Source organism: Ambystoma mexicanum, chromosome 2q, assembly GCF_040938575.1.
Source record: "Ambystoma mexicanum isolate Mex_15411 chromosome 2q, UKY_AmexF1_1, whole genome shotgun sequence".
NCBI classification, from domain to species: Eukaryota; Metazoa; Chordata; class Amphibia; order Caudata; family Ambystomatidae; genus Ambystoma; species Ambystoma mexicanum.
The window spans coordinates 1,478,736,592-1,478,752,551 of NC_090924.1; the positions used below are offsets into that span (position 1 = coordinate 1,478,736,592).

Genomic DNA, 15,960 nt, shown 5'->3' on the forward strand with positions numbered 1-15,960 from the left:
ACACAAGGGCAAATATGGAGACAAAAATATATACAAAGGCAAAAATAATGGTACAAGTATTTACAGTCCTACTCAGACAGGCGGTAAATGCTGAGAGGTAGGTGTGTGCAAAAATACAAACAGTGGAAGGACATGCGAAATAGGGGCTGTTAGTAGTCTATTGTTTGTCCACGTCTTTGATCCACCTTGTAAGGTTATGTTGGAAAGTGGGGTATGGTTGATCTGTCCGCAAGGTGGGTGGAAGGGAGTTCCATAGTTGGGCTGCTTTGACCTGGAAGCTACAGCCACCAACTCTGGACAATTTAAATCTGGGTGTTGATGGTCGTCGCTGTGGTCACACCGCCTGGTCAAGGAGTACATCAAATGATGTTTCTGTTTGTTCCTGCTGGTGAAGGCTCCGGGTCTGGCATGGGAGCTCAATGTGGAACGGACTAGGCTCATGAGTCCACTGTTCGAGCCAATGCATTCGGCGCCACTGAAATTCTTATCGTGGAAGACGGCATTTCTTGTGGCCATCACCTCCGCACGATGAGTGGGAGAGATCCAGGCCCTTTCTTGTAAACCGCTGTATTTCCCATTTCACAACACGAGGGTGGCACTACGGAAGCATCCCTCCTTCATGCGCAAGGTGCCGTTGGACTTTCATCTCAACGAGCCCTTGGTGTTAACTGTTTTCTTCGCGTCGCCTTTGTTGCCGGCTGAGAGGACTTTGCACTCACTGGATGTGGCTAGAGCGCTGAAGTTCTACGTGGACCGCACGAAGAGTTTTCGGAAAGACATCACAGCTATTTGTACCAAACTACAAAATAACAACACATAATTCCTCACAGCAGCACCAACCCAAACACCGCACTTAAGCTCAGCGAATGGTGCGAACCGAACTGAAGCCGCCAAAAGGAAACCACAACTCTCACTTTCCTTTTTCCACTACTAACCCCCCCACTGCCTCCCTTTTTTACACACCCTCCTTTTCAGATCCACCAGAGCGCTTGGAGACCACTCCAGTGGTGACGGTGCGCCGTACAAATACCTTTAACATTAACATAGTGGACACTGAACTAGTATGCAGTCTAGGTGCAGTGGATAACTGGGTGGTTTGGTGGGGCTGGAGTCATGGTTTAGCCTCATGCCCTAGGGAATTCATCCATGACTTGAATCCCCAGAGTGCGCTGCTGAAAATGACACACATCAGTATGCGCTTCAATAAATATGTTTGTTGAAGGAGGTTTATAGTTCTTTCATATATGTTACAAGCGTAATTAGTAGTAACTTATATACAGTGATGAAAGATCATGAATAGGTATGATTAACTGTACGGGCGACTTAGGAGACACATTAAATCAAGCGGGTGAAAGAGCTTTATTTTGGATAAGACACGTGAAGAATGTGTTGAATAATTTAAAGCTACCTGAATTTAGGAATAACCCTGAGTGCATACGTTTTTGTTTAGGCAGGCTTGCAAAATGAAAAGGATGGAAAGAGTATAGAGGAATACCTGTTTAGCTCATTAGTCATTCAGGGTTATGGGATGTTTATACATTTGGGAAACTTGTCAAACAATCATGACTATGATATAGGATCTAACTTCTGCTTATGCCTTCAGGGAAATAAATTGATGTATGCCTGCACAGTTCGGGTGGTATCCAGAAGAATACTCATTTTATAAACTAGTCACCCATACATTCAGCTTTCTCTCAGCATGGCATGCACATCACCATTCCATGCAGAGATATGGCAGTGCACAATAGTTTTTTTTTTTTTTTACCCAGTGTTATTACTGTTTGGCTAATAAAGTTATCCTTAAAATGACAATGGCATTGCCATACGATGAAACCCATCTAATTCTGTACCTACTACTTTCTTTGGTTGACCATGGTATCCCTAATGATTGCAGAATTCGAGTGCAAATGGACTTGCATCACTACATAATTTGCTCCTCTGTAACACAAATAGAAATCAAAAGTTAATGTATCTGCATGTGTGTGTGTGTGTGTGTGTGTGTGTGTGTGCGCGTGCATGCGTGCGCAGGTGTGTGTGTGTGTGTGTACACCATCGCAAACATCTAGTTCACAAACTTTTATCACACAACCTGAAAGATGCTGATGTTAGCATAAGAGATATAGAAGGACTGCCCTCATTACAACCCAGGCGTTAAGGGGTTAACGGCGCCATAAAAGGTGGCGGCGCCGTTAAACCCTTAACGCCTGATTACGAGGTCCCTTTACGGGTTGGAGAATTTAACGCCTGCTTTTTGCAGGCGTTAAAAACCAACCCGCAAAGGGACCTAGGAGCTAATTACGGCACCGTAATTTACGGTGCCGTCATTAGCGCCTTCCCCAGTCCCATTGAGCCCTATGGGGCAAAAATGGGAATGGGGAAGGGCCATGGCGGCATGGGGAATTACCGCCCCGCCAACCTCGGAATGGGGTGGTAATTCCCCATTCCGCCATGGCAGAGTCGGTAAGTTACCGGCATGGACCATGGTGCTGTTAGCACCATGGTCCAATGCCTGGGTCGTAATGAGGGCGACTTGGAAGGGGTGATGATATCAGAAAGGGCTCAGAATTATCCTGACATGCTTAGAGTTTCATGATAAAGTAAATGCCAAATTCTCATGTTTTCATTCAGTGATTTCCTTCTTAATATTGCAGAACATTGACACATCTGATTAGGGATTGTAGGGGAGGATTGGTCCAAAAGACCCCCCCTTGCCTACATCCCTTCCCCAGGTGAGGGCCATGGCTCATTGGGCGTCCCCTCATACCACCAGGGCCCAGGTGGTGGAGGGCTCACCTGGTGAAGACATTGCCCACACGTATTGAATTTAGCTAGGCCTCAGAAACCATTTTGTCTAATAAAGATGGTGTGAGCTCAGCGCACTGTAGCGCGGCCCCCACCCGCGGAGAGTTTCAATTATCCCTGTGGCCGCAGCTCCCTGGCAGATCCGCTGTGAGCCCGTTCCCACGAACAAGACGGACATGAGCTAGCGTAAGATACTAACACTGTAACATTTCACCTTCCGCAGTGTATCACTGCTCCCAGCATGACCCGGCCAGCGGTCATTTAAACTGCGAGCATTGTAATTAGATAGCTTTGGCGGAGACACTGTGTTATTTTGCATTTCACCCTGTAGCCCTTCATTTTTTGAGATGACAGCATTGGATGGTGTGGTATAATAACCCCATACAAGTTTAGTTCCGTCCCATACCAAAAAGTCTCCTTCCTTAGTATTTACACTCGTGGTTGCATTGATCACAGTAGTGCTGTTAATCCCTCCCCCCTCGTTCATCTCGATAGAGATGAACGCTATGAACCAATAAGTAACCAGGCCAAACATTATTGTAAAAAACAATGTAATACACACAGATAATCCACACTCATACGAATATCTGCATCTCTCAGTTAACCACTCTCTAAATCTAGTAAATCTATCCGTTGCAGGCTGCCCGTTAGATGCCATGGTAGCTCCTGTTTGAGATATAAAAGTGCATTAAGTGCATGAATGTAAACATTTTGTTGGCACTACCAGTGCCAGTATATATTGACAGGGAATGGAAGCGGGTGGGGCTGTAGGGATGGGGATGCACAGACAAGGGTGTAAACACTTCATAATTTTATCACATCATTAATTACATATACGTTCACAAGTGGAAAACATTTTTTTTTTTTTTGTAATATAAAAAATACAAGTATACTTGTCAGCCATTTTTTCATTCATGTTCATTACTGTCACACACACAAGTTCATATTCAGCTATTCTGCTCATTAGCATTGTTTGCTGTTGTCTGTGCCTCCTCATCCACCTCTTCCTGCACATTGTTATATGCTTTTCGTACGTCTGTCAAATGCACCCAGTACTTCAGGCCCTTCACTTTAACTGCCGTGGGCGTGCAAAACTCTACTTCGTATGGGCCATGGAACCGTGGTGCATTCCACCGACGCACAAAACTCCTGACATAAATGAATTCCCCCGGCATTAGCTGTAGCTGTTGTTCAGGCTCCGTAACAGACCCTGTTGTGTTTCCTTCCTCTCGTGTGAAGGGTGGAGAGAGCTGCTTTGATATTGCGCGCACTGCCCTTGTCAATTTCTTCAAATAGTCTGTGAACTCGTCTCCCAATATCGCTGCGCTTCTGTGTGCATCTGAGTGTTCGCGCAGTGGGGAGTGTGCTGTGTGCATTCGTCTCCCAGTCACGATCTCGTGCGGGGACAAATGGTGGTCCTTGCTTGGCTGATTTCTCAGCTCAAATAGTGCAAGGGGCAAACAGTAAATCCAGTTTTTTTTTAATGAAAAGCATAGTTTTGATAACCTCCCTTTTAACAGTCCGTTCATCTTTTCCACTACGCCATTACTTTGAGGATGATAAATCGAGCAGAATTTATGCTTTATTCCCAACAATGTAGTTACTTCCTTGAAGAGCTCGTTTACAAAATGAGTGCCGTTGTCCGAGCGAATCACGTCACAAATTCCCCAGCGTGGGAACACTTCCCTCACTAGGAACTTTGCAGCACTTTTAGCATCAGGTCGTGCACATGGGCCTGCTTCTACCCACCTTGAGAATGGGCATACAACCACGATCATGTAACGTGCCCCATTACACCTTTCTCCCATGTCCGCGTAGTCGATATGTAGCTCTCTGAATGGCCCAATTGGTTTTGGAATTGTTCCCCAGAGCATACGTAATGTCATTCCTGAATTGTATATCTGACCTGTTGTGCATTCCAGTGTTAATCGAGATAAGTGCTCCTGGAGACAGGGCACAAACCATTCTTCCTGAATCTGCAATGAGTTGTTTCGTATTGTGTGCTGGGAAGTGTAGTTGTTGAAACGCAATTTCCAATAACTTTACTGGCATTACCACTTTTCCTGAGTTATTTTGTCGCCACAGTAAGTCTGTCGCCGATTTGCTGCACCCTCGTTTTGCCCACATCAATTTTTCATCTGCACTAGCTCCTTCCTGTAATTCTAGTATTTGTGATATAGGCATCATATTGTAGTCTTCTGGGAGCTCTTCATTTATCTTGTGCTGCAGCATGTACTCACCTGCTTCATATTTCTGAAAGTAGGAAGCTTCCTTGGCGGCAGCGTCCGCTGCCGCGTTTCCCAAAGACACAACATCTGTGTTGGATGTATGTGCTTGGCACTTCACTATTGCTACCGCTGTGGGATCTTGTAGGGCCTCAATCAACTCCTTCAGCAATTCTGCATGCTGTACTGGAGTTCCATCTGCTCGTCGAAACCCCCTCCACCCCCATCTTGCTAGACCCCCATGTACTGTTGTCGTCATGTAAGCTGGGTCTGTGTATTTTGTCACTGCACAACCTTTAGCTGCATGTAGTGCTTCTATGAGTGCAATCAGTTCTGCTGCTTGTGCGGAGTAATGTGATGCGAGGCGGTATTGCACTAGTGTCTCATACTCACCATCTTCTAATCTCACCACTGCCATACCCACATGTTTCTCTCCCGTGTCCATGTCAATTGATGCTGACCCATCTACGAAGTACACTTCCCCCTCGCTCAGAGCATTCTCACACACCACTGTGTCCTCCCCTCTTTCTCCTGTGTAAGTTGCACAATCGTGTTCCTGCATGTCCTCTAGTGTGCACGCTTCTGTAATAAATGTTGCTGGGTTCACTGTCTTGCATCTCACCACATGGATATTGGCGCTGGACAATATTATCTCATAGGCGGTTGCCCGCTGTGTTGTCAGTGTGCTTTTTGACCTCTCAAGTATTGCAAATAATGAATATTCCACAAACAATGTCACAGGGCATCCCATTACTATTGTGGCACTTTTCTCAATCGCGAACGCGGCTGCAGCTAGTGATTGCTCGCACGCGAAATGCCCTTGCATCACTGCATCTAAAGTGCCACTATAGTAGGCCAAAGGTTTGTGTCCTAGGGACGTCTTCTGTGTCAGTACAGCTGTCATGAGTGTTCCCTTGCAGTGTGAGAACAGGTAAAACCCGCGTCCATAATCAGGATTTGCAAGCACTGGAGCGCTTGAAATCAACTCTTTTAATGATTTAAAGGAGGCGCTCATTTCTTCTGACCATTCTATTTTTTTGTTCTCCTGTTGTGCCTCCTTGAGCGCCTGTAGTAAGGGTCTGGTGTATGCTGCATAATCTAATATCCATGCTCGGCAATAGTTGCACATTCCAAGAAATTTAGCATGTCTTTCACTGTTGTGGGTTCTCCTACTGATCTTATTGCTTCTACCCTGTCGGGGATTATTCGTTTTCCATCTTTTGATATTAGCTGTCCTAGGTATAGAACCTCCGTCAGACAGTACTGTCGCTTTCCCTTGTCTTCTTTGTACCCCTTATTGGCCAATAGAGTCAGGAGTGTTATTGAATCTTTTCTGCATGTTTCTTCGTCTTGTGCACAGACGAGTAAATCGTCTACGTACTGAATGATTGTACTCTCAACTGATAGGTTTCCCAAGTCTTCATGTAATATGCGGTTGAATATGCTCGAGCTCTCACAGTATCCCTGCGGTAATCTGCAATGTTCATATCTCTTTCCCCCTAGTGTGAATGGTGTCAGGTATCTGCTCTCTTCAGCCAGGGGGATGGAGAAAAATGCGTTTTTCAAGTCGACCACCGTGAAATGTGATGCCGTTTTTGGGATGCTGCATAGTATTGATGCAGGGTTCGGGACCAAAGGGAACTCTTTCTGAATTACATCATTTAGGGGGCGTAAATCCTGTATCATTCTCCAAGACCCTCCCTTCGCTTTTTTGATTGGGTAAATGCATGTGTTACATGGTGAGTTTGAAGGCACTATGATCCCTTGTGCTAGTAGTGCATTTATTGTCTCTTTTATCCCTTCTTCAGCTTCACGCTGAACGGGTATTTCCCTGGCTTGAATCAAAATGTCACAGGGCATTGCTATTTCCATTACTATTTCACCATCCCCCTCTGCATCTGAGAAGAGATCCTCATCTGTTAAGTCTCTTAGGGCGATATTGGCATTTGTACACAGTACTGTACGCCACTCACATGCTTCCATATCTATTCCAATCACAGAAATCCTTTTCGCAGATATCTGTACAGCATGCAAATCTAATGATACCACTGATCCTGGTGCTGTGTCAGGGCACACTATTGGGCGGAAGAGGAACTCCGCTGGAATCCGCAATCCATTCTTCTCAGCTCTAGAATTATGAGGGCCAATGTCTTTAATCCTTCAATAAACATTTCCTCGTTTTCTGGCAAACCTCGTATTTCTTGTGTGGTTGTGTGAGCCTGTACTACCAACATTACACGTAATGGGCATATTCCGGGTGTTGAACACACTATACCTCTCTCAGTGAAGGATATGGTCATGTTGAGTTTACTCAGGAGATCCCTCCCTAATAAATTTATTGGTGAGTGTTCATAATACAGTAAGGGTGTCTTTACAGTTTTGACCCCCACTGTTACATCCAATGCTTCTGTGTAAGGAACTTCAATTACAGCCCCAGAGAACCCCTGCGTCTCTAACTTCCGGTTAGATAACGGGAACCGGCCCTCCCTAATGCATGATTTCTCTGCTCCCGAATCCACCATGAATATGAACTGCTTGTCTCCTATCTGCGCCCCTACCAATGGTTCCTCTGCTGCATCGTAGGTTGTAGATAGAACTGGACACGCAAGTGTTCTCTGTGGGCTGTCCTATGCGGGGTGTCTCATTGCCCCCCCCTGATTGAAGACGCTCCCTGAAACCACTGACACGCCACTATAGGGGGCTGGTGCGGGGGCCTCATTTGCTGTTGTCGCAAAAGGGTTGCCTGGCGTGTACTGCATAGTGTCATTGTTTTGTGGGTGATTCTGTGTTCTATACTGATGCCCCTGTTGTTGCTCATTGTGCCCCTGGCCTGGGTTTCTTTGTTGTTGTTGTCCCATTGGGAGACCATATGGGCTCCCCGGATGGGGATGGCCATAATGTTCTGTCTCTTGGAACCCATTGTTGGGTCTGCTTCTGCACTCCCTAGAGTAATGTCCCCATCTTCCGCAGTTCCAACAACTCCCTTGCGCTCCTCTAGGACCCTCCTCTAGGACCCTGCCATGTGTAATTATGGTAGAACACATGTTCACATGACACCAGCAATGAAGGACCCACACCCCTGCAGTTGTGTGCAAATAATAAAAAGCGTTCCGGGGGACTATTCGTTATGTGTATCCTTGAAAAGCTTACACCCCATGGTCCCGCGCCATAACCGAACTAATGCTGCTAGAGTGCAAGGGAAGACGAATGTAACCACACAGAGGGCTCATGTGAAGGACGCGCGAGAATACACCTGTCATGCGTGTATGTCTAAGCCCCTTATGTGCCACTACCGTCATGTACAGTGGCGAGTCATTTTCTATGTGCTCCACCAACCTCACTACTACCTCACTTACTGCAAATGTATATGCATATGACTAAATGTTGTAGTTGTTAAAACATAGTGTACAAATAATGTGCTCAGACTGGCTATATTTGAGAGACATTTAGCAAAAGTTAAAATGTATGTTTTCGAGTGATCCAAATGAGTATTATAGAGTGTTCAAATGTTTATGATGTTTTCACCTAAAGTCGGCAACACACGAGGAAGATACCTTTGTGAATATGTGCAAGGCCATTCCCCCTCCCACCCTGCAAAGACTGCCAAACAAGAGAACAGAGGCCCACGCCACGCTGCTTCTCCTCCCCCAACTAGGCTGGAGCCGCTTCAAAGATTTGTAGTCCCCTCTGCAGCACCCAAGGCCACGGCCTGCCACCTGCATTATTTACAGCACAGCAGTAAACCTCTGCCTGAATACACAAATCCAAAGGCGCCCCCTCTTAAACCCCACAACCCACCGGATCACCTTAGACTTATGGCCCCTGTACAATTAGGATACCCAATACTGTGGCAACATACAGCAGCACATTCATAACGATTTCTAACAAGACAGAAAGGCATGTACCGCCCGTCCCATGCCCTGAGATTTAGCCCCTCGACCTATGGTACCGGTCAACAGGACACTGGTAACCACGCACTGATGAATGACCATCAGACCCCTCACAAGGTGCATTCCTCCTGTGTTGCATTAACCTGTAGAATAACCTATTGAAAGATTTACTAAAGAAGATAATATTGCAATGACTGAATGACTGCGGTGTGCATGGCCTAGGGCAAATAAGTCAGGAAAAGACATTCATCTCTGACACTGGCCACAGTGGCACAACAACACCGCCCGGATGAACTCAGCTGACCTGCCAGGCCCAGCCCAACCCACGAGGCTGACCAGTGACGTCCTCCAGCCAAGGCAAACCACATCGCAGCAGCGCCTATAGCTAGTCGTCGCCACCCAATCCCATTGAACTTGTGCCCCTTATAGTATGTAGGTTCTGATGACATGTTTTGTAAATATATTTCTGAGGCTTGTGGAATCTGCTTAGATCACATGCTGTGCATAGGCCGACATCTAGTGGAAGCTGCGGAGTATTACAGTTTGTTTTTCGAAAGTCGAAAATGGGCGTCGACACAGGGCGTGCCAGTAATACTATCCCTAGTGTGACGTCCACTGTACCCATGATCCCTCACGCGTCTAGGATCCCCAGATTGTATGCCTGTCTTTGCTATTGTCAGACAGAGCGCTCTCGGAGTTTGCAGAGTTCTTTGCATGCCCTATTCTGATTGATAAACTCCCATTTACGCTCACCCGCACTCTGTCTTGGCCTTATTCCCATTCTGGGAGAGTCCTTCATTGTCTCTCATTGCGGGGAGGATCGTGCTGGTTGGGGACGCTTGCCTTCAGGATGTATCCATTTGTTTTTTGGTTTGTTCTTCAAGCCTGTTTTTTTAAGTTATGTGTTTGGGCTTTCCTCCAAAATATAGTAATAAGCACCATTCCTTGTGCTTCACTAGGGGGTAACGGCCTGGGGCCCAAGTAATATATCCTAGTGGAGTGAGGGCCTTGAAGCTGGGGCCTGCCCCCTTTACCACCCAGCGAAGCCCCCAGAAAGGGTGCTTATTGCTATTAGCACTTTGAGGCTAACCCGTGGGTGCAAACAGCGACACATTTGTGTGACTCAATGAGTCACGGCAAGCATGCCACCCCTTAATTCATTCAAAAGCATCCTCACCTAAAATGGCCATTTTTCAATGGAGTGTGGGCATCTGTGCCGAGCCCTTCTTCCATTTCCATAGCATCAGTGGGTGGAGAGTGAGGCTACCAGACAGGGCGAGCAGGAATCACGAGGGAAGATTGGATGTTTCCATTGCTCAGGTTGCCCCGAATTCAGCCTGGGATTGGAGCAATCTGATTCATGGACGAGCCCACCAAGGGTGCTAATCTCTATTACTAAAGGTATTCCTCAAGTAAAAATGACCTGTTTTGTCACTTTAAATTATTTGCTTATTGGATCACAACTACACTACTACCCATTTAGATGCCTATGCACTTGTAGGTGGGAGTTTAGCATCCTAGCTATTGCTACAGAGAGACAGCCTGCCTGTTATTTACTGTCTGTGCTAGTTTACAAGCATTACCTAATAATGGTCATCTCTGTTTGATTCATTAGGTGATTGAGCTAGAGGAAAGCAACAACGGGTTCTATGACGGACGACTACAGTGCAAACATTCACAGACTGTGATATCTACAGATTTTACAAATATTCAACTCAAGGAGCCAGTGTTCATTCAGAGTAATCAGAACCTGAGATTGGAAGTCTGCTGATCTCGTGGGATTTCTGCCATGCAATACCTATATAGTAACATCTGGCATCCAACTAAATAGAGAAGGGCCGCCTTTGTTTTTTACGTTCTTGTATACCGCATTCTTAATGAGTTCCCCTGCACACAGATCTGAGCGCAGTTTTGCCCTAAAAATGTCTTAACGTTCAAAATCCCTCAAGGTAGAGATGCATTAAGTGTGTAGTTTAGTAGGCTAATCATAGAATGTGGGTTGGGAAAAGTCAATTGGTTAGCCTATTATTTTTGCTCAAATACGCTGAGTGCCATCTAAAACAGATGATGAATGTAAGAGCAGTTTAGTTATAGAACTTTGTAAAGCACCTTTGACTACAAATGGGCAAGAAACCATATCCATGCACTGACTGTGCAAAAAGCTTCAGTGAGGCGGGAAGTCTTATACGCCACCAGATAACACACACCCGTGTTAAACCTCATCAATGCACGGAATGTGGGAAAAGCTTCAGTGATAAGAAAACTCTTATTGGGCACCACAGAACACACACAGGCGAAAAACCTCATCAGTGCACTGAATGCATGAAAAGCTTCAGTGAAAAGGGAAGTCTTATTAAGCACCAGAGAACACATACAGGTGAGAAACCTTATCAGTGCACTGAATGTGAGAAACGCTTCAGTGTCAAGGAAAACCTTATTTCTCACCAAAAAACACACACTGGTGAGAAGCCTCATGAGTGCACGGAGTGTGAGAAATGCTTTATTCATAAAGCACAGCTTATTCTCCACCAGAGAACACATACAGGTGAGAAACCTTATCATTGCACTGTATGTGGAAAATGGTTCACTCAGAAGGTACGCCTTATTTCCCATCAGAGAATACATACAGGCGAGAAGCCTTACCAGTGCACAGAATGTGGAAACAGCTTCAGTGCAAAGGAAACGCTTATTGATCACCAGAGAATACATACAGGTGAGAAACCTCATCAATGCACGGAATGCGGGAAAAGCTTCACTGTCAAGCGTACTCTTATTGACCACCAGAGAAGACATACAGGTGAGAAACCTCATCAGTGCACTGAGTGTGGGAAATGCTTCAGTCGTAAGAGAGAGCTTAGGTCCCATAGGAGGACGCACACAGGTGAGAAACCTCATCACTGCAGTGCATGTGGAAAATGTTTCAGTCACAAGGTCCTACTGATTTCTCATCGGAAAACACATACAGGTGAAAAATCTAATGAGTGTAATGAATGTGGGAAATGGTTCACTCATAAAGGAAATCTTATTCGCCACCAGAGAACACATACAGGTGAGAAACCTCATCAGTGCATTGAATGTGGGAAAGCTTTCTGTGATAAGAAAACACTTACGTGCCACTATAGAACTCATACAGGTGAGAAACCTCATCAGTGTACGGAATGTGGGAAAGGGTTTAGTTGGAAGCAAAGTCTTATTTTCCATCAGAGAACCCATACAGGTGAAAAACCTTATCAGTGTGCTGAATGTGGGAAAAGCTTCAGTATGAAGAACACTCTTATTCACCACCAGAGAAGACATACAGGAGAGAAACCGTATCAGTGCACTGAGTGTGGGAAATGCTTTAGCGTGAAGAACACTCTTAATGACCATTATAGAACACATACCGGTGAAAAACCTCATAAATGCACTGAATGTGGTAAAAACTTCAGTTTTAAGTGTAACCTTATTCACCACCAAAAAAGACATACTGGTGATAATGCTAATCTGTGCAATGAAGTTGAGGGAAACGTCAAAGAGGAGGATATTCCTATTTGCAACCATAGTACAAAACCAGGTGCAAAATCTCACGAATGCACTGAATGTGGGAAATGTTTCAGTCAGAAGGGAAGTCTTGTTCGCCATCTGAGAACTCATACAGGTGAAAAACCTTATCAATGTCTTCAGTGTGGGAAAAGATTTAGTGAAAAGTGTACTCTTACTGGCCACCATAGAACACACAGTGATGAGAAACGCATTCAGTGCAGTAAATTTGAGGAAAGATTCAGTAAGAAGAAGAGTTATCAATGCACTGAATGTGGGAAATGGTTTAGCCAGAAGGGAAATCTCATTCACCACCAGAGAAAACATACAGGCGAGAAACCTCATCACTGCCTGGAGTGCGGGAAAAGTTTCAGTGTCAAGCGCACTCTTATTGACCACCAGCGAACACATACAGGTGAGAAACCCCATCAATGCATTGAATGCGGGAAAAGCTTCAGTCACAAGTGCAATCTTATTAATCACCAGAGAACCCATACATGTGAGAAACCTCATCTGCATTCACCAGAGAACCCAAACAGTTGAGAAACCTCATCTGCATTGAATATGGAAATGGTTTCAGCGAGGAGGACACTCGTATTACAAATAAAACGACGATGAACACAGTTGTGGATCAAAACCGTGAAGACCGCCTTTTCTGGCTCTTGCTTGTTTTTATTGTCATTTAGTATTGTAAAAAATGTAAAATGGTTCAATTGATAGCCCTGTTTATTCACACTGAGGAGTTTAAAGAAATAGCTGCTGACTAGACTTGGTGGAAAGTCGTCTGTTTAAATGTATTCTTCTAGATAATTAGAGTGGAGACATGTCCATCTGTGGGAAGATCCCAATCCTACAGGTCACTTTGCCTAAGGACACAATGCAATATTGTAGCTACCAAACAAATGAGAAAGGCTTAATGATATAGGGCCTCATTACGAGTCCGCCTTTCCGGAAAGAATGGTGGTGGTAAATCCGCCACCACTGTTCTTTCTGGAATGGCTGATTCCGAGGCCTGCAGGCGGGAGGTGTCACTCCAGCCAGGTCTCACCTGGCGGCTTTAACACCACCCACCTGCAGGCGGACGTTGAAACACTCGCACCATTACAGCATGGTGCCGGTGTTTCCACTTCCCCATTCCCATGGAGTCCTATAGGACTCCATGGGAATGGGAATTTACCGAATTCCGCCTCCGGAATTACTGGGTCACCGCCGGTTGTAATGCCCTGGTGATTCCGGGAATCATGGAGGCGGAATGGTAATACGAGTCCGGCGGTAACCTGCCGGTTTTACCAGCTCGGTTACCGCCGGACTCGTAATGAGGCTCAGAGACTTTAAATAATGAGCAAAGGTTCCTGGTTAAGTATTGTCAGGGGATTATTGAGAAGGGTGCTCCTTATCATTCATATGAGAATACCACTTTCGCATGGTGATCTAAAGGCTTGTTTTGCCTCCACAAATCTATAAATGCAAAGTTTTTAATAGGAGGAATTATGCTCTGAACAATCCATAAACCTACCATTGCCAGCATTCCTGCAGAATTAAGACTAACCTGAGAATATCCAAGAAAATCAATCCTCGTCGAAACGCCTTCCAACTCAAATTGGATGCACTTGCTCTTTTGCAGTAGCAGTCTGCTCTTTACTCCTCTCACCTCTCTGCTCTGAATCCTCAAGTGTGTCCTTTACTATTGCCTACCTTGTTTGGGAGCATATGAGATTAGCAGATATGTTGCTGGTTTAGTATCAGCTTTTGGAGGCGGTACACAATACAAAACAGAGGGGACATGCCCACTGTTAAACATTATTTTATAAAAATGACTATCGAGCATGCTGAAGATGTCAAATATTCTCTTTCTAGATTTTTCTAAACAATATAATTTGTGATTTTAGTAGGAACAGTGAATGGTCTAGAAATATTCATTATATCCAGAGGAAATGTAAAGGCTTAACAAGGCAATGTCAAGAGTTGAGAATCAGTGTAAATGCACTGCAAATGTGGCTTGAGTGACAGCACCTGAGAGCTGTGATGCTCCACTGACTGTCGTTCATGAATGTGATACAATGTTACAATGCGTTTTCTTCCATTACATTAATTGATGTTATGATCTCGTCTTAATTGATATTTCAATGTAAAATAGTCCTTCTTGCAAATGACATAAATGCTCACTGTAACTGTAAGGCAAGTCCCTGAACCGAATAATAAAAACCAATCCAATGAGACAAAAATAATGCACGAGATGTGAGAAAAACAAATGTTTATTGCACGCAGCCCGGACAGGGGATAATGAAAAAGACATTCAACATGGCCTCATAAAACAGCTGCATTTATAATAAAAATCAGAAGTGAATTGACAACAAAGTTACAGATTATTCACAAATCCCCAGCCTGTGATTGGGCAGTGCCATACACACTATAGGTGAATCTATATAATACCTGGCCCTACTGGCTTATCCTACCCTCATGACCATGACAAAATGATTGACACTGGGCTCATCTTCCTTCTGGTGATTCTGATTGGATGCTACTCTTTATCGTTTGTATCCTCTAGACTTAATTGTTGATTGGCTGTTCCATGAGGAGTGTTCGTGGTGTGAGTGACTTAATAGATTTCACCCAATCCCTATGTGAGGTGTGACAGGGTGGCAACATAAAATGATAACGTTACCTCCTTTCCCAAAGACTTCATCGGTTGGCCCCCACTTACCGTTCCGACCATGATGAACTGCTCAACCGACAGTTAATGTTGCAACTCCTCATTGTAACCATTACTCGCTTCCCCTTCAACACTTCCTTTTGCCATGGTGTGTGCATGGCCTCATTAGCTCTGCCTGGAACCTTATATGTGTCTATAAAGCTAAATAGTTTGATTCTAAATAGGATTGTTTGTGTTGTTGGGTATATTCATAAATCTTCTTCAAAAGTCATCATTGCCTACTCGATCCTAATCTATTTGCAATGTTGTCTTATATGGGCCCTGCCTGGATAGTTGGAGCTCTTTCAGTGAGGTTTTCCCTACATGGGGCAGTGTTTCTCCTTGATTGTACTTGCTTAACGCTCATGCTGTTTCACTGCTCATTGTTTTATCCCCACCCAAGTGTGACCTTCGATGTGTTATGTTTTGATGTACTGGTTAGGAACATCATTTGTTATATGTTTTTTGAACGCAAGCTTGGGAACTCGACTGAGCTGGTGTGTCTCAACCAATCCATGTGCAGTGTCTGTCTCTTAGCTCGGGGATCTGTTATTTCATGGTTGCCTTTACATGAAATCACTGCTGGAAATTGAGATCTTGAGAATGTGTTTGCCTAGCTCTCTTACCCAATACTGCGCGGCATTCAGCCCTGCTGTTGGAGTCTGTCTTCGTGTATGCATGTTTTTGTAAAGGCCTGGGGGATATTTTCTGCCAATTCATGATGCTTCTTAGGCTACAGGGATGGCTGAGTTCTGTCTCTAGGCCTAACTATGTGCTGTTTATTGCATTAGTGTAAAAGCTTGCTTTCATTTACTACCATTATTAGTGCCCC

General features: G+C 44.8%; 1 protein-coding gene across 1 annotated transcript in view; it reads left to right on the forward strand.

Moving 5' to 3' along the window:
- The window catches only part of LOC138570295 (zinc finger protein 268-like), a 191,022-nt gene extending 176,358 nt beyond the window's left edge, over positions 1 to 14,664 (forward strand). The window contains exon 3 of the mRNA XM_069649066.1: positions 10,533 to 14,664. Coding sequence (XP_069505167.1) covers positions 11,039 to 12,979 — 1,941 coding nt within the window. The 5' untranslated portion in view covers positions 10,533 to 11,038 and the 3' untranslated portion in view covers positions 12,980 to 14,664. The remainder of the gene's footprint in view (positions 1 to 10,532) is intronic.
- Positions 14,665 to 15,960: the final 1,296 nt, after the last annotated feature.